General features: G+C 40.3%; 1 protein-coding gene across 1 annotated transcript; it reads left to right on the top strand.

Annotated features, from left to right (window-relative positions):
- The first annotated feature begins 1,023 nt into the window (after window positions 1-1,023).
- dedd (death effector domain containing) lies at window positions 1,024-18,626 on the top strand. The gene is made up of 5 exons (XM_042409125.1): window positions 1,024-1,335; window positions 3,647-4,283; window positions 9,544-9,648; window positions 9,795-9,932; window positions 13,341-18,626. The coding sequence occupies exons 2-5, from the start codon at window positions 3,722-3,724 to the stop codon at window positions 13,745-13,747; spliced, it is 1,212 nt and encodes a 403-aa protein (XP_042265059.1). The 5' UTR covers window positions 1,024-1,335; window positions 3,647-3,721; the 3' UTR covers window positions 13,748-18,626.
- Window positions 18,627-24,125: the final 5,499 nt, after the last annotated feature.

Here is a 24,125-nt window from a genome sequence, read left to right as displayed (position 1 = left end):
CTACTCTACAGCCTGCAGACACCATCAACTGGACCAGATCCTGAAGTATGTGAGTCCATCAAGGCAGCAGCTACAGATCCCGTCTGATATGATGAGGATGGAGTTAGTCAGCAGAGGCCATATCAGCTAAAATAAGACTCTACATTTACAAAATGACAGGATGGGAGAAGTTCTCATCACCACCACTTTACAGAAGTGAATGGAGAGAAAATCAAGAGAAGCTGGGTGGAATATTCAAAAAAAACAAAAAAAGTCTTTACTGCTTCTGCTGCAAACTGTTCTCACAAAAAAAAACTACAAAATAATCAGTAATGGACTTAATGACTGGAAAAACTGTAGTGAGATACTCAAAACTTATGAGAACAGTCCAGAACATTTTAGGCACATGACATCATGGAAGGTGTAATCTGTGGATTGTAATCTATGAATGACCAAGTCTCAGTGTCTTGGATGTTACTCACAGGTAGTTGGTAATATTTAATCATTTATTCATTCTTTGATACGTGATTTGTTTGTTTGAGGATTCATTTTAATTTATAAAAATAAAAATATTTATTTTTGTCTTGAAACCATTGTGGTGTCTGATGTTTGTTGTCCATATTTTTACCGTAGAATGAGCAGGTGGTGACGAGGCAGTACTGGTGGGTAATTTGGTTGGGGGGGGGCACCAAATCCTTATCTCACCTAGGGCACCAAAATGGCTAGAGCCGGCCCTAGGAGGTGAGGTACAGGACACAGAGAAAGACATTGTGGATTATTTGAAGTAGATAAGATTATACCATTAAATGTAGTGAGGATTTTTTTTAATTACAACTATCATTTAAGAATTATTTATTTACATAATGATGCAAAGTAGTCCAGGGATAATGTCTCATATTACACACTCCGGTACAGTAGGTGGCGGTATGCATTTTATAAGAACTGTTGCAACCCGCCATGATACCAGAAGAAGAAGAAGAAGAAGAAGAAGAAGAAGAAGAAGAAGAAGAAGAAGAAGAAGAATACAATCATGAGAAGATGTTCCCAAACCATCCCACAATGCATCGCGATACATACGTCATTCGCTCCTCAAAATCCAAGATGGCGGTATTTGCGAAACGGCCTATGGTGTCTGTTTGAGGACCAAAAGCATTAAACGAAGGCGCCGTGCCGCAGAGCAAGAAACTGGCAACATTTACATAGAATATTCACCGTATAGTCGTCCAAATCATTAAACAGAATCGTGTTTTGTATCCTGAAAGAAGCGTTGCTCTGCTAGAAGACGCTGGGAAGCTAACTTAGCGTTAGCTGCCCACTAACTTTGATAGAGTCAGAGGAATATCCAAAAGACAGAAGGTAATGGAAACATATATTGTTTTAATGGTATACTTGACTTGTACTTCATGTACATTAGTTTGGGTCACGTCAACGTTGACAGCAAGCGTTGGCTAACGTGGATATTAGCGATGAGCAGTCACAACAAACCAAGACGAAAATCATGCGCACATTTATGCTACTGTAGTAAATTCTTTACTATTTAGTCGCAAATCCCATAAGAAGGAACGACGACCAGTTCCCCATCTTGATGTTTAACGTTAGCGTAACAGTAGAAACGATTCATCAACATGATGTTAGTTAGCTTAGTATTTATTATCCAGGTAACTTACTTAACGTTAGCTTGCGGGCTACCTGGTTACGCTACCCAGTTAGCTAGCGGTGAACTTGTTATCTTGCTAAATAGCGTGACATGTAATAAGTGTGTCTTTTTTGGTCTGCGGTAGAAACGTCCTCCTATAAGGTATATAAGTGCGAGGTTAGCTCCGTTCGTACAAAGCGTGTGCTTACAAATACACTGTTTCAGTTAGCTAAGGTAACGGTAGCCTTAGCTTGCGCTAAGATAATTGTAGTACAACGGCCTCATAACAACATTAGTGATTCATGATGATTTCCTATGTGCTATGTGCTTCATGAATAACGTATGACATTGAAAAAGAGGAAAAAACACGTATATTGTGATGGACCGACTGGTATCTCATACTAATTCCATGCATATCATACCTTCTACTTCATGTTTTCAGTGATTTGTGTGTTATTTGGTGTAATTGACCAGTACAAGTACTTTTTCAACCAGTCCAGTGCGACAGTATCCTCAGTGTTAATGTCTTTTTGTCATCATGCAATTTGTTTGTGAAATTACTTCAGTCAGTTTGTGTTTGATAAGCAAATGACTGTCATCTTTGAACAGTCTCTCATAAAGTGAAGCCAGCTGATGGAGCCAGTTAGACAGTGAAGCTTTAGGCCTTCTCATTGCAGACATTTTGACTTTTTACTATCAGAATTACAGACTGACAAATATCAGCTATGCCTTTAAGCAAGGTTTACCATGTGTTGTAACCAGCTAAAATAGACACCAGTGTAAGCAGGAGAAGGTGCAAGTCACCATGGTTGATCAAGGGAACATAAAGGCTTTTGCTTTGTCATTAGCTCAGCTGATGTTTTAGAAGGGTCGAAACTTTTGAGCTCCAGATCTTAATTATGTTTTTAGGGTGCATTTACATCTTTAGTTTGCTTCATTTGGTCCAGACCAAGGGAAAATGTTTCTATCCAGTTTGAGCTCACACTGGTTTCTTTCCCAACAAAAGAACTGAGACAGACAGACAGACAGACAGACAGGTAACAGTTTCAGTGACTCTCATCCTGCACCATCAGCACTACATGGATACAGGTGGGAAAATAATATTCTGCTGACTGATAGCAAGTCATGAAGCAGGCTTCTTGTATATTTAAAGAATACACCACTGATTTAGCATCACACTCCTTTACGTTGTTGGACAGTAATAAAAAAAAAAAGATCTAAATCGATGCGGCAGGGCCAAAGATATCTTTTATACCCCATGTGTGTCTATAGAGGTAGTAGTGAATGAGGGATTAGTTGTGTGATCGTGAACACATCTCAGGTCAGCATATCTGAGGTTGAAGTTAAAGTTGCTGCAGACCTCGTTTAACTGATATTTAAGGTCATAAAGTTCAGCATCAGTTCAGATCATTTGAATCATTTCTAAAAGTTTGGATCATATGAAGCCAACAGTGTCATAAGTGTCAAACTAATCTAAACGTGTAAATACGTTCTAAATGTGTTAGATCTACCTTAATTCATTTAGACTGAGGTGTGCGTACGGCACGGCTGATTGCATATTTGACGCTGCAGCAGACTGTAAGGAGATAAGTTATGATTGTAGAGGCTGAATCCTATGAATATGATTTACATTTGTATTAGACTGATATAACGTTTTGTGACAAGAGTCAAGACACTTGATAACATTTATCCAAAAATCTCATAAAACAGTCCTGCTCATTGATTTGAAACAAAGCCCACAGTGGCCGACACACATTCATATAATCTCACTATATAATACGACATCTTTGTCCAAACAGTTGCGTCCTTGATTAAATATGTGGTCTTTGCTGTGTTATGATGAGGTGCTGTTCTGTTTCTTTGCATGATATATGTCATCAAAGTATAATTAATTAATTTGACATAAGCAGAGGTGGTCTGCAGGAGAGCCTGCGTATGTTTGGAGTTGCACTATGTAGTTGGTTATTGATTAATGATGATGGTAAACTTGGTCTAAGATGATTGTACATTAATCCTCTCACTCCCTGATAGCTCGTCAGTTGGAGCAGAGGAAGACAGCAGGAGTTGCAGGGATTCAAGCATCCCTTCTCATCATCGGGCCCTGAGATGACATCACAGCAGCCTCAGCTCCCCAATGCTGCTATTCCTCCCCAGCTTGCCCACAACTCTTCTCATCAGGCCCGGCCTCACATTCAGGCTAATCAGCTGGACTCAAGTCAGCACAGTGCAGCCGCTGGTCCTCTGGAGCACAGAGCTCTGACAGGCAGGCCTGGCTGCTCCGGTGTGGCTACAACCAGCGGGGCGGTGACCAACAGGAACGTTTCTTCCTCCTGCCCCAACTCCAGCTTGTCCAGAAGAGATGGAGGCTTCGAGCCCTGGCCTGAGGAAGCAGTGGACAACTCCCACGGGCTGTACTCACTCCACCGCATGTTTGATATAGTCGGAGCCCAGCTAACGCATAGAGACGTCAGGGTACTGTCGTTTCTGTTTGTCGACGTGATCGATGAATATGAGCGCGGTGGCATCAGGAGTGGAAGGGATTTCCTGCTGGCCTTAGAGCGCCAGGGTCGCTGTGATGAGACCAACTTCCGACATGTGCTCCAGCTTCTGAGGATTATCACCCGCCATGACCTGTTACCTTATGTCACACTCAGGAAACGACAGGCCGGTGAGTAGAGCAGTGTCATCAGTGTGTCCACAGCAGAAGTTCAATACATGTTTAACTAAACTTGCAGACCAGTATAATGAGGTTCATACTTGTATTATTCAGGAGCTTCATTGACCCAAAGCACTCAAAAGCCAAGAGACTAGAGAGGATAACAGGAGATATTAAATATGACTGTATGATCAAAAATATACCACATATATATATATATTACACACTAATAGGTATACTACACAAATAACATTCATAGTTTTTCAACGTTTATTCCACTGTCAGAGTAAAAAGGTTGGATATCAAGACAGCAACAGCTTCCATTATGCTGCTGCATGTTGTGACCTCAGTGTCTGGCGTGTTGTTTGGGAGGAAACGTTAACAGAAGAAAGTCAGTCAGAGAATCTCTTTTAGCTGCTTTTACATTATGATGGCAGCATGTGACTGAATTGTATCGAAGGCATATTAAATATGATAAAATGTTGTATGATTACAGGATAACAACACACTTATATTAGACCAAAAATATGATCCTTATACCTCTATAAATATTATGATTGAGTAAATAGGTCACTCTAAAAGTTCTGTTTTATCCTCAGTCACTAACATTCAGCAACATCACAGTGCACAGCCAGTCCCATTCAATATTAAACAACGTTATATCATCAGACTCTCAGCAGAATGTACGAGCCACATGAAAACTGATTCTCTAAACACTGAGAAAGTCTCAGTAAACAGTTAATACTGATGTGTAATTACCTCCAGTCTGTAGTCTGTTGTTGCCCTCTGACCCTCACCTGCACAGTTAGTTTTGTGTCATGAACACAAACTGGAGGAGGGACAACACGAGACCATGACTGAAATGTTCCTTTTAAATCCTGATGTTACAATGGTAGAGGCTGATGGGTGGATGATGGACAACGGTCCGACCCATCAGCCCGACCCTAGTGTGTGTATTCTGCACGTCCACTAGGATACAGCGTTAAAGGTTCTATATGTAAGAGCTGTGAAACAACGTACATGTACTCATTGTTTTTTATTGCCATTGAGTGAACGAGTTGTAACGCAACTTAAAAAATGAAACCTTCCCCGACCGTCTCGGCTGCAGGAACAAACTGTGGACTGATTTCTGTGTGAAGCACAAAAGACTATTGATGACAACAGAATGTTTTTAGACAGCGACGTAAAAACTAGAAGGAAAGATTTCTGACATCCAGAATAAACACTGAGCACATGATAACATATGTGAAATATCACAGTTATACACTCACCAAACATCTATGTAATCTAATGCAGGTCACTTTATAATGCACTTACAATGTAAGTGATGCACAGTCCTCCTCCTGTGCAAATATATATATAAAAGTTTATCTGAAGCTAAAATTGAAATTTCAGCGTCCAAATGAGTCAAATCAAGTAGATATCTGTCAACATTACAGTCTTTGTAGTGCCAGAGTTCCTCTTTTTGTTACTATACTTGTCCGAGGAAACACAAAGAGGGAATCTGATGCTAAAAAGACTGTAAATGTGTCAGATATCCGCCTGATATGACTAACTCAGACTGCTGGAGACTCATATGAGAGTTCAGATGAACTTTTAAATCACCTTTGAAGGGGAGGAATGATTGCAGTGTTCATATGGACACCTGACCTAGCAGCTGTTTGTTGTTTCATTTAGATTGATGGCGTTGTGTTTGGGGTCACTATGGATCTGGTTGACCACACCTGAGCTCAGTCACTACAGATATTTGCAGTTTTACCAGTTCTGATGTGTGTGCCAGTGTTCGTGAGTCTCAGCCCCTCAAAAATGCAACACTGTACTAGAATAATAATAATAATTGAAACTGTGAGTAGCGATGATCGGGCCCTCGCACCTTTGTGCACGTCGGGGTGCACCACACGTGAAGAGCTGCAATACATTTACCAGAAGGCAACTGACATGGTTTTCATGAGTATTGGAGGATATAACTGTCACTTCCTGGACTCTCATCAAGCATGAGAAACTTTATGACTGATGGTACATCTGCCTACCAAATGTCTACAACTCACTGCTGACCTTTTCTTCTGCTCTGCTTACATTCACCGTCACCTCTCTGCCACTCGCTCTCTGCATTTGCTCAACTACACACGCTCATTTAAATGAAATGCGTTTCGGGGGCACTGTGGAGCCCGCTGGCCTCATCTGAGCCCAGTCACAACAGAACTGTCAGAGCTCCTCAAAAATGCAGCGGCGCACTAGAATAATAATACTTAAAGCTGCAAGCAGTGATGAACGGGCCCTCACACATCGCATGTGTCAGAGGGAGCAGCTGTCGTGGTATCACTACTAGAGTTCGGCTCTTAATTTTCATGATTATTGGACATTGTGTGAATGGGTAAAATATTATTTCCTGTGTGCAGTATGTGGAGCTGGAGATGAAATATTGGAAATTGCGTATTTTATTCGATGAACTATGTGTAATTTAGGCCTCACTTCCTGTTGCCGGTAGACAAAACTACATAAATATTAACACAGCAATACATTTACCAGAGGGCACCTACGTCTTGTTGCTGTATATCATGTGTTGATGTAAATTTCATGTAAATCGGATGATGTTTGTCACGGAAGGCTGACTTCCTGTTGTCAGTAATAATAATAATAATAATATCTTTATTTATATAAAGTAGGTGGCACTTTGACTATGAGTCAATATTGATATGCAGATGTGTTCAGACTCTTATCAAATATGAGCAATGTAGGACAGATTGGATAATGTCAGGTGGAGTTACAGCAACTTCCTGTTTAATGCCCCAAACATGTTTTGAGCAAAATTGACTGTCCGTGCTACACCAAGGGAGTTCCATGAAAATGAAAAGGCTTTGTAATTTTGTATTGCAAAGGTCTTTAGATGTTTCCTACCAAATTAGAAGTCGCTCGGGTTAAATCTCTAGGAGGAGTTTGTTAAAGTACAATCCTGTCAATGGCTTCATTTTGCAAAACAAAATGCAAAGTAGTGTCTGACTTCCTGTTGTATTGAAGCTGTGGCTCCAAGAGGCTTTTTTCAAGTCTCAACATGTTACATGTGCCCACCAAATTTCATACATATATGTCACATTTGAAGGTGGGGGCTTTGACTTTGAAATTTTCTAGGGGGCGCCCTTGAACCATTTTTTCCAAACCCAAGATCATTTCAGATATCAAGTTACACCCCTAATTACTTCTATGCTAAAAGTAATCAGGGGGCGCTATAGAACTGATGTGCCACAACCAAGTCCAGTTGTGATACTAATCCTCCTGAGTCTGTCCTGCTATAAGACTGGAAACAGTCAAAGACCATAATATAACCATAATATAACCCTACTATGTTATTAAAGATGAATGAAGATCAATGAATCAAATCTCAGCAGATACATGCACATTCACTTTAGCCGCCTACACAAGACGACGTTAGATTAACACCAAGATATAGATTCATAAACGTGACAAATACCTCAAACCCCTCAAATTATGAGTCCTAATGTCCAGCAATCAATAGAAATAAAAATAGAATAAAGTTAATTAAGATTGAATCAAAATCAATGTTAACAAGGAAGGAGCGAGAAGCTGCAGTCTCATGCATAGTGCAGCCAATCAACCTTGGACAGCAAGGATCCAGGATGAAATCATCCGTTGTCAAGACTGTTCCAGGAGAAGCAGCGTGTCCTTGGTAAGAAAGAAAACTTCTCTGTTAACCTCAATATAATTCTAGTTTAAACAGAACATTAATAATATTTACAGTAGTGCCCATATGTCAGTCTTCTCAACCATTCTGATGTGTTGGATGTGACACCAGAACCCTTCTCATAGTGGGAAGAGGTTTTGACTGGTATCTAGACATCCAGGCTGCTTTCATGAGGAGAGACGGGTACATGTGATGATTTGGTCTGAATAAATATTTTGATACCAATGTTCTTAAATTCTGTAACACAAAAGGATGCATAGCTTGATTACAATAATATCTCAGTGTCATCTTCCAGCTTCCATGAAAACCTCTCTGCACTCGAGGAACTGTTTGCAGAAGAAGATAGAGAGCTGAGGAGGAAGAGGAGGATCCTACCTCCTGACACTTGACCAGCCATCAGTGAACATATAAACATGGTACTATCAGTCTACAGAGGTCTCCATCTCAACGACCCTCTAACACCTCCCTCTGCATTCAGGCCTCCTCAGCAGATTCAGTTTTGTCTCCAGCTGGAGACGTGATCAGTGCAGAGAACAGAGTCAACTCGCTGAAGACCTCAACAAAAACTCTCTGAAGCTGAAGAAAGAATTGACTAACTTTCACCTGTTTACATGTTTTTACTCTGTTTGAATATTGTTAAAAATTAAACAGTTTCTGCCAAAAGAAGAAAAAAAAGAATTACAGTTTAAACATCGTCTTGTCTCTGTTTTACAAAATCATAGAGAACAATAGATACTGGTGTTGAATACTCCTAACAATACCCATCCCTCATCAAAAAGATGGAAAGAAGAAAAAGGAACAAGTGATGAGTCAAAGTAGAGCAGCTCATCTGTCAAACATGCCTGTGTTATAGTAAAGACATGTACGGCTCACTGCTGACAGAAGCAACAGGATGAATTTACACATGCATCCAAACTGACTGGAGCACATTTCATCATTCAGCAGGAAGAAACCAAAGAGGTGGAACATCCTCCACTGGCCTCCAGTCAATCAGCTGATCTCAACCAGACCAAAGGCAGAGAGTCCACAACAAGAACTGAAGGAGTCTGCAGTGAAGGTCTGGGAGAACATCACCAGAGAAGATACAAAGTGTCTCCTGATGTCTAAGAGTCCAAGACTTCAGACAGTCCTTGACTGCAAAGGATTTTACACTTAATATTAAATATGATGATTGTGTTTGACTTCATGTGTGTCTGTCCAATTACCTTTGATCCTCTAAACTTTGGACGTTGTTTGTTCACAAGTCTGTGTCTGTATCTCTCACACAGTTCTGTCTATACTGATGTAAACCGACTCCAATTAAAGCTGAAACTGGCACTTTAATATTGTATCTGTTATTTTACATGGCTGCTATTTTGGCTCTGTGTCCTATTTGACTGAAAATAACTGATATAAACACACACAAACATAAACATGTAGGTGTGTACAGTACCAGTCAACAGTTTAGACACATTGAAGGGAATGGGAAGGTCTGCGTCGTCTCTGTCTGCTGTGTGATGTAATCCACTAGTTTGAATGTGATGATTGCAACTGAGATTCAAAATAACGTCAGACATCAACTGTCATTTTCAGTGTGCCCAGACCCCGTTGACAAGTATCTGGAGGAGACGTCAGTGCGCTACATTTCACCAAGAGGAGCAGTACAGAGCAGGGACGCAGCGCCTCACAGGAGGACAGGTGGGTGTTTGTGTGTGTCTCTTCAAACATCAACAGTAAGATGAGTAATATATCAGCTAATGGGACATTCTCATAAGTAGCTAATTGTAAAGTATTGTGTGCTGTGATGCAGAAGCTTGATTAACATTTTAAATGTCACACTCCAGGTCCTCAGCCAGTCATCTGCTGCTCTCCGTCAGGACCCCATGTTGGCCCGCCCCGAACAAAGCCAGCGACTCCCGTATCCAACCGCAAACGGAAGAGAAGTCATTCCTCAGCTGACTGCAGAGAGAAGCAAACATGTGGTAAACAAAAACAACAGAGAGAGAGATCATTTTGTCTGATCTTAAAGAATATGATGGCAAAAAACTGTTTGTTATGAACCTGCACTTAAAGGACAAGGCTGGCAATACTTATATTTCTCCTTTTGTCAACAATCTGATGTGCAGAACCAAAACAACAATGAACTCATCTTACTTAAGCAATATTACACAAGAGGGTGTGCTCTCGTGTAATATGTTGTAATATTCAGTGATGCTTACAGAACAAGGGGCTTGCCAACAATAAGGTAAATCACACCCTCGAGTGTAATATTGTGATTATACAACATTTACCAACAAAATAAAAGATATAAACAAAATGTATTCATATTGTGAGGCAGTTCGCTCCTCCGTTTCCATGGGAATACATGGGGTATGACTAACACCTGGTAAACAATCACTCATGTCAGTATAATCCAATGTAATAAAACCTAGTTAACTACTCCAGCAAGTAGACCGACCCTTAGTAATGACCTAGCAACAGAGACGATTTCTAGTCCCTGCTGACTCAGCCAGACAACTTCAGATAAATGAATAAATACAACACATATAAACATAAAACTGCTTTGCTAGCTTAATCTCGTAGTAACTAAAATATCCACTGAGAAAAAATATTTTTTCCATGGACAGATTTAGCTACTTTGTCTGCAAACTTTACAGACGTTTTTAAGCTAGTATCGCCGTAGCAACAGCACAGCTGATGGAGGATGCTGGAGTGGAAGCTGAGATAAACTCTCAACTGAAGGGAAAATGGTTAAGTTTAGCTGTGTGTGGGGGAGCCAGATAATGATGAAGAGTGAAGAAGGGTTCAGGTTTTTCTGTGTGTGTGTGTGTGTGTGTAACTCGTCTCAGTCTCAGAGTTCAATCACCCGGTAAAGGATCCGTTTTGTTTTCCCCACAACCCCTAATCAGTTCAGTTCAATCCACTTTCACAAACATAAAAGAAAGACAACTCAAAACTCCACTCCGGGTTTTCACCGCAGATCCTCCACAAAACAAAACAAATCACAGACACAGAACATTAAATAAAGCCAGCAGAGACGTCAGATAGGTCGGACCACCGTGTTTAACTGTATATCTTCAAACGTTACAGTTACAGCTGAAAATGACAACAGAATAAAACAAGTTTGCCAAGTTCACATATTTCTGCAATTCAAATCAACCACCAGTCGTCTACCCAGAAGTGACTGTTGTTGTTAGCGTGATGTCACAGTCTGTAGTTCTAATGAATGGCGGAGTGATATTTTTAGTGATGAGGCTTTTTTTCATTTGAGCACGGCGAGGTGTGCTGTCATGCTGATTTGAACACATTCTAAATATCTAGTTGACCAATCAGATCGCTTGGTCGGAACTACCTGTTGTGTAATTTAGGCTTGTGACAGTGGTGATGTAACGTGTTGAGTTGTATAATTTATCTTGTTTTTGTGGCAAAATACATGATGACAGAGCATCCCATCATAGCGCATTTCATTTATTAAGGTTAATCTCCTATGTTTCTGATACATTCTGTCATATATTGAACAAATGCAATAAAAATTAAAATATATATATATATATTGCTTATTGATCTGTAGCTGGAGGTTTGGTGTGTGTTGAGTTTGAGCAGAACTGAAATTAGGTTATTATTTATGTGTTGTATAATTATAATTATTGTGTGTATCTAGAGTCTGATATCTTATTCTTCTGCTCTGGACGTCTGTTGTCCTGTTAAAACATGTCAGTGAGTCACACCGCTGCATGTCCCTTCACCCCAGAGAGAGAGTGATTAATACACACAGACCAATAACGGCAGTAAAACTTTAAGCCTCAGTTCCTCGCACAGTAAATTCCACTGGGTAAGTGCGGGAATGTGGTTCCATTGACAGAGCTGCGTTAGGTCGGGCTACATATCCCAACATCTTTGTGCTGAAGTTCTCAGAGAAATGTACAATGTAGCACAAAGTTAGGAGAATTAGAGAGTTAGGTCAATGAAAATGTCCAAAATAGTCTCTTGGAGTGCATCGTCAAACACACACACACACAGCTCAATTTTTGTTTGTTACTCCTCCACTTGGTTCATGCTGTATGTGCAATATAAACCAGTTCATTTATTCCTTATAATCAGCAGTCAATCAACACATTCCTGTTCAGAAAGTCGTCCACTTGTCGAGGACTTTTGAAGGTGTGTTCCTCACCGTCGAAACAGAAACACAAGCTGTCCCAGTAGTACATCTGGAACCTTTTCAGATCAGCTGTTCATGTCCTGTTGAACTGACATCTAGCCTCCCTCAGCTGGACCGATGAGTCCTGGTGGATGTGAATCTTGTTGCCCTTGTACGTTAGCTGGCCTTTTTATAGTTTTTCTTGTGCAGGCTGAGGACTCTGTGTGTCCCGTCAGTCTTAACAGTTCCTTGTTTGGTGTCCGATACTAGCATGTCTGGAAGCCAGGTGTCAAAAAACCTGATTGCCTATCTCCCTTCTTCACCTTCTTTAAGACTGATGACTTGTATGTTGTCTCTGCAGCTTCTATTCTAACTGTCCTTGGCTCGTGCGGTTAAGGGTTTAGCTCTTTGCTCAAGTTAAGTGGCTCCACACAGGCCTGCAGTCTTCACCCACAGAGATGCAGCTCTCTCTCTCTCTGTCAGTTATTCTTTTGGTGTTGTCTCCAATGTGTTTACTCAGTCTATTCAGTGGGGACTGCAGCAGATTTCTGCTCTATTAGAGAACTAATCGTCTCCAACATTCTGGGCAATAACACTGTTGTGTCTTTTCGTTGAAAGACGTCGCTAACCTGAGAGCAGGCCATGTCGTCTTCAGTTCCCGACATGTTTCCCAACAAAGTAATCCACCAGAAATAACAAATAATTGGACCTTGAGGCGATGAGGGATGCTGGATCATGTGAAACCCATTTCTCAATGATTAATTGAGAAACTAAAAAGAACTGTGTGTTCATGTGTACGAGGTGTGTGTGATGTATTCTGTGGATAAATCCTGACTGGAAGGTATCTGCTTCTGTCTCAGTGGTTTGATAATGTATCATAGTTTGGTTGCATATTGTTTAGAGACGCCCGACGAAACCACCTCTGAATTGGAGGACGTCCAAGATTTGTTAGAGCAGATTTTTTTCAGTTGTCTCTCAATCAGAGAGAGTTTAGCAGAGCTACCCCCCCCCCCCCCCCCCCCCCCAACACACACACACACACAGAGACAGCTACAGATGCTTTTACCTGGAGACCTGGTTGGAGAACAGGTAGAATGAACTAGTTCATTTCGAGCATACTCCAGGCAAGCTGTTATTGGGATGTTGTCATTTCTAAATGTAAATGAGGAGGTCATTTGTCTCAGTCCTGCTCTCTTGTTCACTCTGTTTTGACTCGATACTTCTGACTCTTACCTTGTGCTCTCCTCCTCAGATATTCGCCTTCGGGTTCGTGCTGAATACTGCCAGCATGAATCTGCACTTCAGGGCAATGTCTTCTCCAACAAGCAAGAGGCAGTGGAGCGGCAGTTTGAGCGGTTCAACCAGGCCAACACTATCCTCAAATCCCGAGATTTGGGCTCCATCATCTGTGACATCAAATTCTCTGAGCTTACCTACTTGGATGCCTTCTGGAGGGACTACATCAACGGATCATTGCTAGAGGCCCTTAAAGGGGTCTTCATCACAGATTCCCTAAAACAGGCTGTGGGCCATGAGGCTATAAAACTGTTGGTCAACGTAGACGAGGAGGACTACCAGGCAGGTCGGCGCAAACTGCTCCGTAATTTGGTCACAAGCGGAGGGGCTCCCCCAGGAAGTAGCAAAGACTGTGTCTCTTAGATACACTGTCCAGGTGATAGCATTCGGAAGGAACACTGCTGTGCTTCCCTCGCGGGGAATAGAGTGAGATGTGGTGGTGTCATTTGAGGTGCCTGAAGTGCGTGCCTAAAAGAAAACTCAAGAATTTCCAGCCAGCCCGTTGATTCCTGGAGAGCGAAGACCGGAGGATATCTAGTTGTCACCCCCTAAGCGTAGCATGCGAGGTGATTGGGAACTGTGTCAGCAAAAAGTAGGCAATGCATTAAAGGTTGACATAATTTTGAATATGAAACTGTTCATTTTCTTCAAGGGAGGAGAATGCTGATCTCATGTGCATTAAATCTAAAGACAAGTTTGTTATTTCTGGTATGTTAGTTCATTGAAACACATTTGTTGACTCCCATGATGCTCTTAACTCCAGTTGAAAAGCAGAGTTACTACAGAAAACATGCTTAAAGCTGACAAGTTACTCCCAGTGGGAGCTGTACTTTATTGTCAAAGTGGTTCATTTTTGGTGAAAACTTTCAGTTTTTCAGGTACATTATAGATTGATTGGATTAAACCAATCAGAAAGTGTTCTGTATGTTATAGAAAGGCACAGACCGTAGTAGACTTACCATTTGTTTCTCTGTTTCTGTCATCTTATTATCCTACTTCCCCAAGAATTTTAAGAGTTTCCTTGTCTGTAAAGATGAACCCTTTTTAGAGCCTATTTTACCGGCTCATATTTGGTCACTCTCAACATTATTTGCTGTGTCCGAAATCACTCCCTATTTAGTAAATAGTGCACTATATCTACCTTATGCCATTTTATTTGAGTGTCTGAATTCTGAGTGTGTAAATGTATCCACAATATAATGTCCTCAAACTTTCTACAACCGAATGATGAAGGTGGTGTCCATGGCATGTTCACTACTATGTGCTAACAATCCCACAGTGCAGTGTAGCACGTTTCATAGATGCAAAACAATACGTGTCTGAAATCTCAACTTACTGCTCACTATAGAATAAATGATCGGGTGTTTTATATATAGGGAGGAGTGAACGAGTGATTTCTGACACAGCCGGTGAGTCTCGGCTTTCTTTTAACAAAATCTCAATAATGACTTTTGTTGGACGATGTATTGTCCCCGAAATAATTGTGATAAAAGATATTATTGTCATTTGAAGACCGTTTTATGCCACAGTTGCAGTTAACATGGTAATAGCAGTTCAAATACCATACATACCTGTTTGAGAGGTGCCAGGACCTTCACCGTCTTCACATACCTGCATCCTACACAAACAGCCCACACACCCCCAGCAAACGTTCACTAGCGAAGAGTTTTGGGTTTCTAGAAACGTCAGGAGCCGTTTTTATTTGTCGGGGCGAGCGTGATGCTCACGCAAAAAAAGGGAATTTTATGAGTTAAATATACACAAGTCCTTCTCTGTTTGTCTTAAAAAAAAGAAAACATTCAAATTTACAACCACCGCATTAGTATTGTTGGTGCTTTCTGCTGGTCTATGTCAGTAGGTGGTAGTATTAGCCAGGATTCCTCTGGGGACCGGACGTTACTCATAAAGCAGCACTTGTTGAACAGGAACGACGTTCAGCGTTCACTCACTACTGTTTACAACTTTTTCCAGGTTAGTGGGGATGCAAAGTTTCTCAAAAACAAAATGAAACAACTCAGTAATGTTCCCCCAGAGTTTAACGTTTTATTGTCATAGCTTGCTAAATGAAACAATAAAAACAAGCGGTTTATTGCCTGTTTCATGTACACTACATACTGCGGTTTTCCACAGTTGTGGTTCGCAAAAACTGGATTAATCAAAACGCTGAAACCTTCTGGAAACAACCTGCTGAACCAGTAGACAGACCACACAGTAAACGATGCTGTTTATTCTGGCATCATGTTAGCTAAGATGTTCTCAACAAACATGCATATAAACACAAAGAGCAAAACCGATAAAGGTCATGTCCGTATCTAGTTTGATAAGTTGATGATGTAATTATTGTGACAGGCCTAATCTCAAATATCTTTTTAACAGCTGTGATTCTGGTTGAATTTTAATCTCAGTCACTGCCAATATTTAAACCGTTGTGTTGAGTTTTATCTGATGGAACATCGATACGTCGTCATTTACAGGTGTTTGAGATTTTCATTGTCGGCCTCGACCTCTTGACCTCCGCCTCTAACCCCTGTTCACTCATTATGTAAGACTGTTACAAGATTGAAGTTTTATTTGTTTTTTTATTTGAAATGACCTTGTGAAAATCACAGCCAGTGTTGGTAGATTCACTTTAGTTGTCATGGTAATAAGCTCAAGAACAGACACAGTGTATGGGTGTCACGGTGTCAGCAGAGTCGTCTGTCGACTGTTTGTCGATGGAACAGCTGTCCGTCTGTTCAACTTCGTCAACCTTTGATTTCAGACATTTAGTGCAATTTATTTGTAGCTTTCTCCACTGCCCTCTGCTTCCTTCCTCCAGAGGCACTAAACCGCAGGCTGACAGTGCGAGTGTGAAGCATTTCATTCACAATGTGTTATTCTACAATTGTATTCTGAGCATATGGCAAAAGTGTTAAATGGGATTGATGGTGGGGTGATGATGGCAGGTTTGTTTACTGTGTGAATCAGGAACACAGACGGCTCCCGCCTGGATGTTTGTTCTCATGTAGGTGCAGAACTTCTGAGCATGTCGGCAGCCGTCTGACTGAAACACAGCACAGAGACTGTGCTATGTTAAAGTATTTTTTTTTTTAAATATATTTAATGACAACATACTTCAAATTCTTGCTTCTTCAGTATCTCATCATGGTAACTATGGTATGGAAAGGTTAGAGAAAGATTGTGGTCACATTTAGTAAAAAGTTAGATGTCATGTACTTCCTGCACCTGCACTGAGTACTGACATATGACAGAAACCCTGTAGAGCAAACTCAATCAATATGGACACAGTTCCCACGGTTACTGGGCTGCAGTCATACATTTTCACACATTGTGGCTTTAAAAAGACAGCATTAGACGGGTGTACCAGGATTGACTACGACTCAATGCAAACTCACAGTACTTTAGTTTGAAAACCACTGATCTCTATCAAAAATAATGTAGCATAATGCAGTTCTATGATGAGATTATTTCAATCCTGTAACAGAAGTAGATCGGAGACTGAATATCATTGTAATAAGACGCCAATATGTGGTATTTTTCCTTTACTGTTCTGTTGCTCGGTGCACACAGCCAAATGACTGACATAAATAATACCAGTCAGCTCGCAGGCTCACACAATGTAGCTGCAAATGTGTACTTAGTCAGCAAAGTAGGGTTTGATTCAGTTCTTCAAAATAACAATCGGCCCCTGAAGTGGGATTGTGAAACTAAAAGTGTGTGTGTGTGTGTGTGTGTGTGTGTGTGTGTGAGATGTATGCTCTGGATAAATCCAACATGTTAAAAATCAATGTGTTTTCCTTACTGGAAGATCTGTGCTTCTGTCTAAACAGTTTGATAATGTATCATATTTTGGTTGCGTATTGTTTAGGGACGCCCAACGAAACTCGGCTCTGAATTGGAGGAGGTCCAAGATTTGTTACATTTTTTTTTTCAGGTCGGTTCTCAACCAGAGAGAGTTTAACAGAGCTCTCTGTCAGTGTTCGACTTCCCATTGTGAATATTTGTTCTTGTTGCATTATCATTCTTTTTGCCAAATTTTTGTAATCAAATTTTTGCCTCTTTTAGTTAAAGTGTGAGCTGAAATTCAGCGTTTTACTTTGACGTATCATATTAAAAGTTAAGTGTATGATTTTACTGTATATACGTTTCCTGCTAAAAAAAAAAAAAAAAGCCCTTACTTATTATCTCTGTTGTCATCACATCCATGGGTACATATCAGAACACACAAGTCATGATTGGAAGGCCACTAATACTGTGAATTATATAAAGTAGGCCTACATTTTATATTTTTACCCCAGTGGAATTTCATATAAGGTTGAAAGTTAGTATCTATTATATAGGTTGGTGTATGTTTTGTTGATTGTATGTTATGTTAGTTGTTAAATGCAGCTGTCTTTTACGCAAAATTGCATGTAACCTTCATGATCCCCAGAAATGTCATAGACGCTCACAGTGCTAACATTTTGTAAATAACTTTATTGGATGTCAGGTTTTCTTACTTTTGCATTTCTTTCTGAAAACAGACACGTAGGACTGTTAATAAATGAAGTGGATGGGTTTTATTGAAGTCCCAATCCTAATTTTTCATGTCACATGGCACATATAAAAATTAATCTTGTTGGTGGAAAATAATGTACAATTTCCAGATCTGACTGTAAAACAAAATATAGAGGACATATTTACACAAGACGCTTCCTGATAGATCTAATGCTTATAAGTTGTGGAATAATCAACACATGTAAATGTTTAAACTGTGTATGAACATTTACACACTGGGCCTTGGTGCATCTCACTTCTCTCATACACGTGTCCTCATTCCTTCCACTCGCCTCCTGCTTATCAGCTCGTCACTCTATGGACACGAGAAAGTCGACTTTCTCTAATCCAGGCAACACTTTTTTTGACAAACTAGGCAAACCGAGTTTGTTTGGGCCATGAATGTTCTTGCAGAGACTTGAATGTAATGTATGTCAGTATGAACCAAACACTCTACCAGTATGATGGTATAGCTTTCAACACATGTAAGTGAAATGATAACAAAAGTTGGTGGTTAGTTCTGTTTAACTGTTGACCAATAAAAGTAAGCCTTGCCGTTTTCTGTATGCCATGGATACTCCGCAATCAGTTAATTTATTGATCACCAAACTGAGCTTTGACTAACCGCCGTGACAGCGGGTCTGCTGCCTGTCAGTCAGTATGATCCAACTTTGTACAAAATAGATTAAACAAATTTCTGAAAATACGTTGGCTAGTCCTGTGTCCTTGTTTCCAGACGGTGTTTTCATACAGACTCTGCAATCTGTGGACTCGTTCATTAAACTGAGTTCAGTCGCTGCAGCAGCAGATTTATAATCCAGACACAAGTATTCAGACAGTTTCACATTTCTGTTCTTCAGGTTTTGTACTTCATTTAAAATAATAATAAACACAGCACATAAAATAATGGATACTACATCAATGTGCCAAGTCTCAGCTTTAATGTGAGAAGGTTTACATCACTATAGAAAGAACTGTATGGGAGATATATCCCTTCTGACACATGGAGCCCAAAGTGTAGGAGTAATTCTACAGACTCACATGAAGTCAAACACAATCATCACGTTTCATTTTTAGTTTAAAGTCCTTTGCAGTCGATGAGAGGCTGAAGTCTTGGACTCAGACATCTGCAGACACCTTCAGCTCTGGCTTGTTCAGTCTGGTTTTCAGCAGGCAGAATGCAGCTCAACAGGTTCGAGATCAGGTGATTGACTCGGCCAGTCGAGGATACTCCGTCTCTTCACCCTGAAAAGCTCTTTGGTTGCTTTGGCCGTATGTTTATGATCATGTGAATTCTGTCTTTCTTTCTGTATGTTTTCTGTTACTGAGGCTCACCAGGGCTTTGTATCTTGTGCTGATTTGTTTAAGAAATAACTTTATTGCATCTCTTTTTGGCCGGAACGGCCACAGTCCAGCTCTATAACCACGGTTGTCCATGAGTGATTGACTGAGTGAGTGAGTGATGAAGTTAGCCAGTTGGCTGGCTGAGTGTTGCAGTTTGCTCTCTCAAAATGAATCAGCATGAGATGGTAGAAGCAGAGGACAGCAGCACAACGCAGAGTGACTGTATTTCTCCTCCGAGCTCTGACGGTGTTAAATGCAGTGAAGTCAGCTAAACTCCTGTTTAAACAGACGTGTGAGCCGAGCTGCTGCTAACGGTTGCTCAGCTTGTTTCTCTGGAAACTTAAGATCCAGATGTCCAATGACTAAAATCCTTCATCCCATTAAAAGATATACTTCAAAAGATCTTGGCCTTATTTCTTGGTCATAAACCGGACAACCATTATGCCGACGTATTATCTTGTAAGCATATAGAGGGCATTTGGTAGAGGGGTATGACATTGACAGGCAACCAAATGAAACAGACCGTAACTTTGATTAAAATTACAGATTTTTGAGGAGCAGAAATATGCGGGGCTCAGCTCAAAGCAGTGGCAGCCCACAGGACCTGAAGGATGGACCCAAAGTTTTGGCACTGCGCTCACAGCTGTTGGTGTTGACATGAACACAAACACTGCAATATAGGAGCATTTGAAGGGAAACAGTGATTCACAACTTAAAAAGAATGTGGGAGGAGGGTAAAGCCTGCCAGTGGTAGGAGGCATGGTCTTGTGATGCAGGGGGGTCAGAGGACAGAGACTGACCACCGTGTCTCTGCCAGATCTGAGTCGCGCATGCATGAGCGGGTCTGCCATCTTGGCCAGCTAGGTACGGCAACACCACTTGGACAAACCATATGCAATTGCAATTTGTTAAGTTTAGTTATGATTATGATCAGGGCCATTTGGTGCCCTAGGTGAGATAAGGATTTGGTGCCCCCCCCCAACCAAATGACCCCACCAGTACTGCCTCGTCACCACCTGCTCATTCTACGGTAAAAATATGGACAACAAACATCAGACACCACAATGGTTTCAAGACAAAAAATAAATATTTTTATTTTTATAAATTAAAATGAATCCTCAAACAAACAAATCACGTATCAAAGAATGAATAAATGATTAAATGTTACCAACTACCTGTGAGTAACATCCAAGACACTGAGACTTGGTCATTCATAGATTACAATCCACAGATTACACCTTCCATGATGTCATGTGCCTAAAATGTTCTGGACTGTTCTCAGAAGTTTTGAGTATTTCACTGCAGTTTTTCCAGTCATTAAGTCCTTTACTGATTATTTTGTAGTTTTTTTTGTGAGAACAGTTTGCAGCAGAAGCAGTAAAGACTTTTTTTGTTGTTGTTGTTGGAATATTCCACCCAGCTTCTCTTGATTTTCTCTCCATTCACTTCTGTAAAGTGGTGGTGATGAGAACTTCTCCCATCCTGTCATTTTGTAAATGTAGAGTCTTATTTTACCTGATATGGCCTCTGCTGACTAACTCCATCCTCATCATATCAGACGGGATCTGTAGCTGCTGCCTTGATGGACTCACATACTTCAGGATCTGGTCCAGTTGATGGTGTCTGCAGGCTGTAGAGTAGCAGTGGATGTTGTGTCTGTTGTTGCTTCACCTGCAGGTAAATCTAAACATACATGCAAATATAGTTATTAATCCTTTAGTAAGAACATACAATTATTCATAAATTACAACACATCAGGCAATAAACACATGTGAAGCATGAATTATAGATAACGGTTGACCAAAACTGTTCAATTACATGAGTGAAAAAAGTCAAGAATCCAAGTTTAAATGATTTTTGATGGGAATAAGTTATTCTAGCTTTAATGTGTCCTGTAGACAACTTGAATAAATATAGATGGTCGCAGTCTAATATTGATTAGTATTTAAATTAGCTATGTTCCCTTTCTTATTATAGAAATGATATTTATGATTCAATATATTTTATTACGCAAGTGTTACCATGATAATTCAGGTATGTAAGAAACCATTTAATCATAGATAATATTGGTATTTGACTGTCTTAAATGGACCCATAGTTCAGTGTAGTTCTAGCTCATTTCAATTTTTTTAAAATCTGTGTGCAAGCTGCAGTTTTCGTGACTTTCTGTGATTGTGAAAGTTAGAAAATGGTTAAAGGTTTGGTAAAAGTACTGCCATAATAAAAATAGACTAACATCCATTTGTGGACAAATGGACAAAACATTCCAGATGTACAGGATGAGTTACGTATGTTCAAAACTGATTATGAATATTTGATAGAATTATAGCAAAAATGTGTCTGGATTGGTCCAGTATTGACATTAGTTACATAACTGCAGTTTTGCATGTGTTTTGGTATTCTTAGCATTTCTTGACTTGGAACTAGTTTTTCTTCTATGTGCTTTGTCCTTAGGGACCACCACAACTTATAGATACAAGAGGCCAAATTTCCTGTCGTTCTGATAAAGTGAGCGTCAATGTCATCAAAACAATGAACTATTACACATACATATACACAGACAAATTCCACTATTGGGATTCTTTTTATTGTAAGGCAGCACACCTCATAATTACAATATCACTCACTCTTTTCATTTTATTTGATGGCCACATTATTGTTGTTTAGTTACTTGCTTGAAGAGAAACAGACGTGAAATGTCTGCTGGTTTGATGTATTTGAACGTTGTTGGGAAGCTCAAACATCTAAGACTTGGGATGTTGGATGGGATTTTGGGACACTGCAGCCTTTATGGACACAGACCTATCAAATACACAATATTACTTATCTTACAATATCAGTGTTTGCCTGTTGTTTCTCATTCTCACATTAACGCTGTGAGTTTGTACTATTAATGATTTAGTATTTCCTCAAGAAGATTCCATTATACACTTAATCCAGATTATATATATGCCCCTATTCCCCTTATCTCACACCATTTAAAAAATATTCTGATTGGGAGAAATGAGCCATATATAAACGATGTATGAACTGACTGATGTTAGTTATATCCAGTGATGAAATCATTTTTATTTGTGTCTAAAATGCCGCAGCTAGTTGACAATGTGTAGTACAGACAGAGGGGTTGAACTCCTGGCAGCTCTGCATATACCTTTCCAGTTAACCCAGTGAGGAGTTATAATGGTGGGAACAAGTCTATACTGGGCATACCCAAATCTATACCTGCTAGTGGTACCGCAGGCCAAGTCTGTTATCTAATTGATAGATACACAGAGAGTTTGTTGGAAGAAGGCAGCTGACAGGCTTTTAGCATGCTTGCTGCTGTTGCAGACAATCACAAGCTTTTAGTGCTGATGCCAGTTGTAGTGCAAGATAAATAATTTACTTCTGAGATTATCTTTTGGCCTCTGCAGTGCAGACTACGTCGCTGATAGGGCTCTTTGTGTGCCGTGTGACCGAGTAGGAGGGAGTGGAAGCCATATTAACTCCTCCATCCACTACATTTAAAGCAATCCAGGAGCAGTTCTGCTACATAGTGCTGTATCTGGCCGTCACCAACCTCCATCATGAGCAGTGTGGTCCAGAACCCATACATTGGCCGAACCCCAACCGCTCGGGTGAGTAGCTAATAGTTTTTGGAATGGATTGATGGATAACGGGATAGATGTTGCATGGATATGCAGCCCATGTCTGGAGGACTATGGGACAAACATCCCTTAGTGCGAAGGGGAAAATTGTTGTGGCCCAAAATAGTTCAACATCTGTTTGTCCAATGTCTTTCTCTTATTCCTCTTTTACTTGAGACACTGCTGTCCTTCTGTTCAGCGTCAGTGAAACTAGCCAGAGGATATGTTCCATCATCGTCATCAGGATGTGGAAAGAGGTGCTTAAATTATTAAATGGCTGGGATTTCTTGGTATAGCACTGTGTAGAGAGCAGTGTGAGGACATAATAAAGGTTAGATTTTATAGAAAAGTTATTATACGGTAGAGCATTTATACAAGAGCATTTATTGCAGAGCATCTTTGCAATAATGAAAATAATCATTAGTTGCAGAGCCCTAGTCACAGGCCACAAGCCTCTTGAGGCAGTAATACACACCAAACTCCAAACCCATCACTCAGGATTGAAAAGTGGACAACAAAAATGCAGCCTCACTGTTTTAAAACTGTGTATAAACCAAGGACACAGAATGCAGCCGACTCTGTGTCACAGCTCACAGTTAACCCACCAGCATGTTACTATCACTGAAGGACTCGTCTACCAGCAGGCTTGAAATGCAGCGCCATAAGAACTAGAAAACCTGCAGGCACCTTGCAGGGATACATACAGACCGTTGACTGGAGTAAGTGTGATGTAGCTTATCAAACTGTCAAAACTGAGCTCACTACCATTCGAAAATAGTACTGCACAATGGCAGATGCTGATGTTAATACATCAAAGATATTAGGTAATAGTGAAGACAAAGCAAAGGCTAAGAACAAAAGTATGATGGTGCAGAATTAACCAAGAAGCAGAGGAGTACATTCATTATTTTAGTCATGTCATGCCTGTCAACTGGACAGTTCTGATTCACTGTAGGGCTGCATAATCACCTAAAATCAATATCACAATTAGATTACATATACCTGAATAACAGTATCTTATTAAATATACAGTACCTTCTCTGCCTTCATAATGGAGCTCTTATTATTTGCACTAAAAAATTATAATCAAACAGGAAATTATGGATAGAGTAATACATTATTTACCATATTCAGTAATTAAGAACACTTTTAGGTATTCTTTTAAAACAAACTTCCAGCTTCCAGACTGTGGTCAGGAAGCAGAGGAGATACTGCTGTACAGATACAAAGAGAAG

Source organism: Thunnus maccoyii, chromosome 4 (assembly GCF_910596095.1).
Source record: "Thunnus maccoyii chromosome 4, fThuMac1.1, whole genome shotgun sequence".
NCBI classification, from domain to species: domain Eukaryota; kingdom Metazoa; phylum Chordata; class Actinopteri; order Scombriformes; family Scombridae; genus Thunnus; species Thunnus maccoyii.
Note: the sequence above shows the minus strand (reverse complement) of the source record. Positions and strands in the feature narration are given on the sequence as shown.

Bases quoted from the DNA above. Each gene is read 5' to 3' on its own strand.
- dedd (XM_042409125.1), top strand. From the start codon at position 3,722: ATGACATCACAGCAGCCTCAGCTCCCCAATGCTGCTATTCCTCCCCAG. The intron at 4,284-9,543 runs GTGAGTAGAGCA...TGTCATTTTCAG, and splicing joins ACTCAGGAAACGACAGGCCG to TGTGCCCAGACCCCGTTGAC. The intron at 9,933-13,340 runs GTAAACAAAAAC...TCTCCTCCTCAG, and splicing joins CAGAGAGAAGCAAACATGTG to ATATTCGCCTTCGGGTTCGT.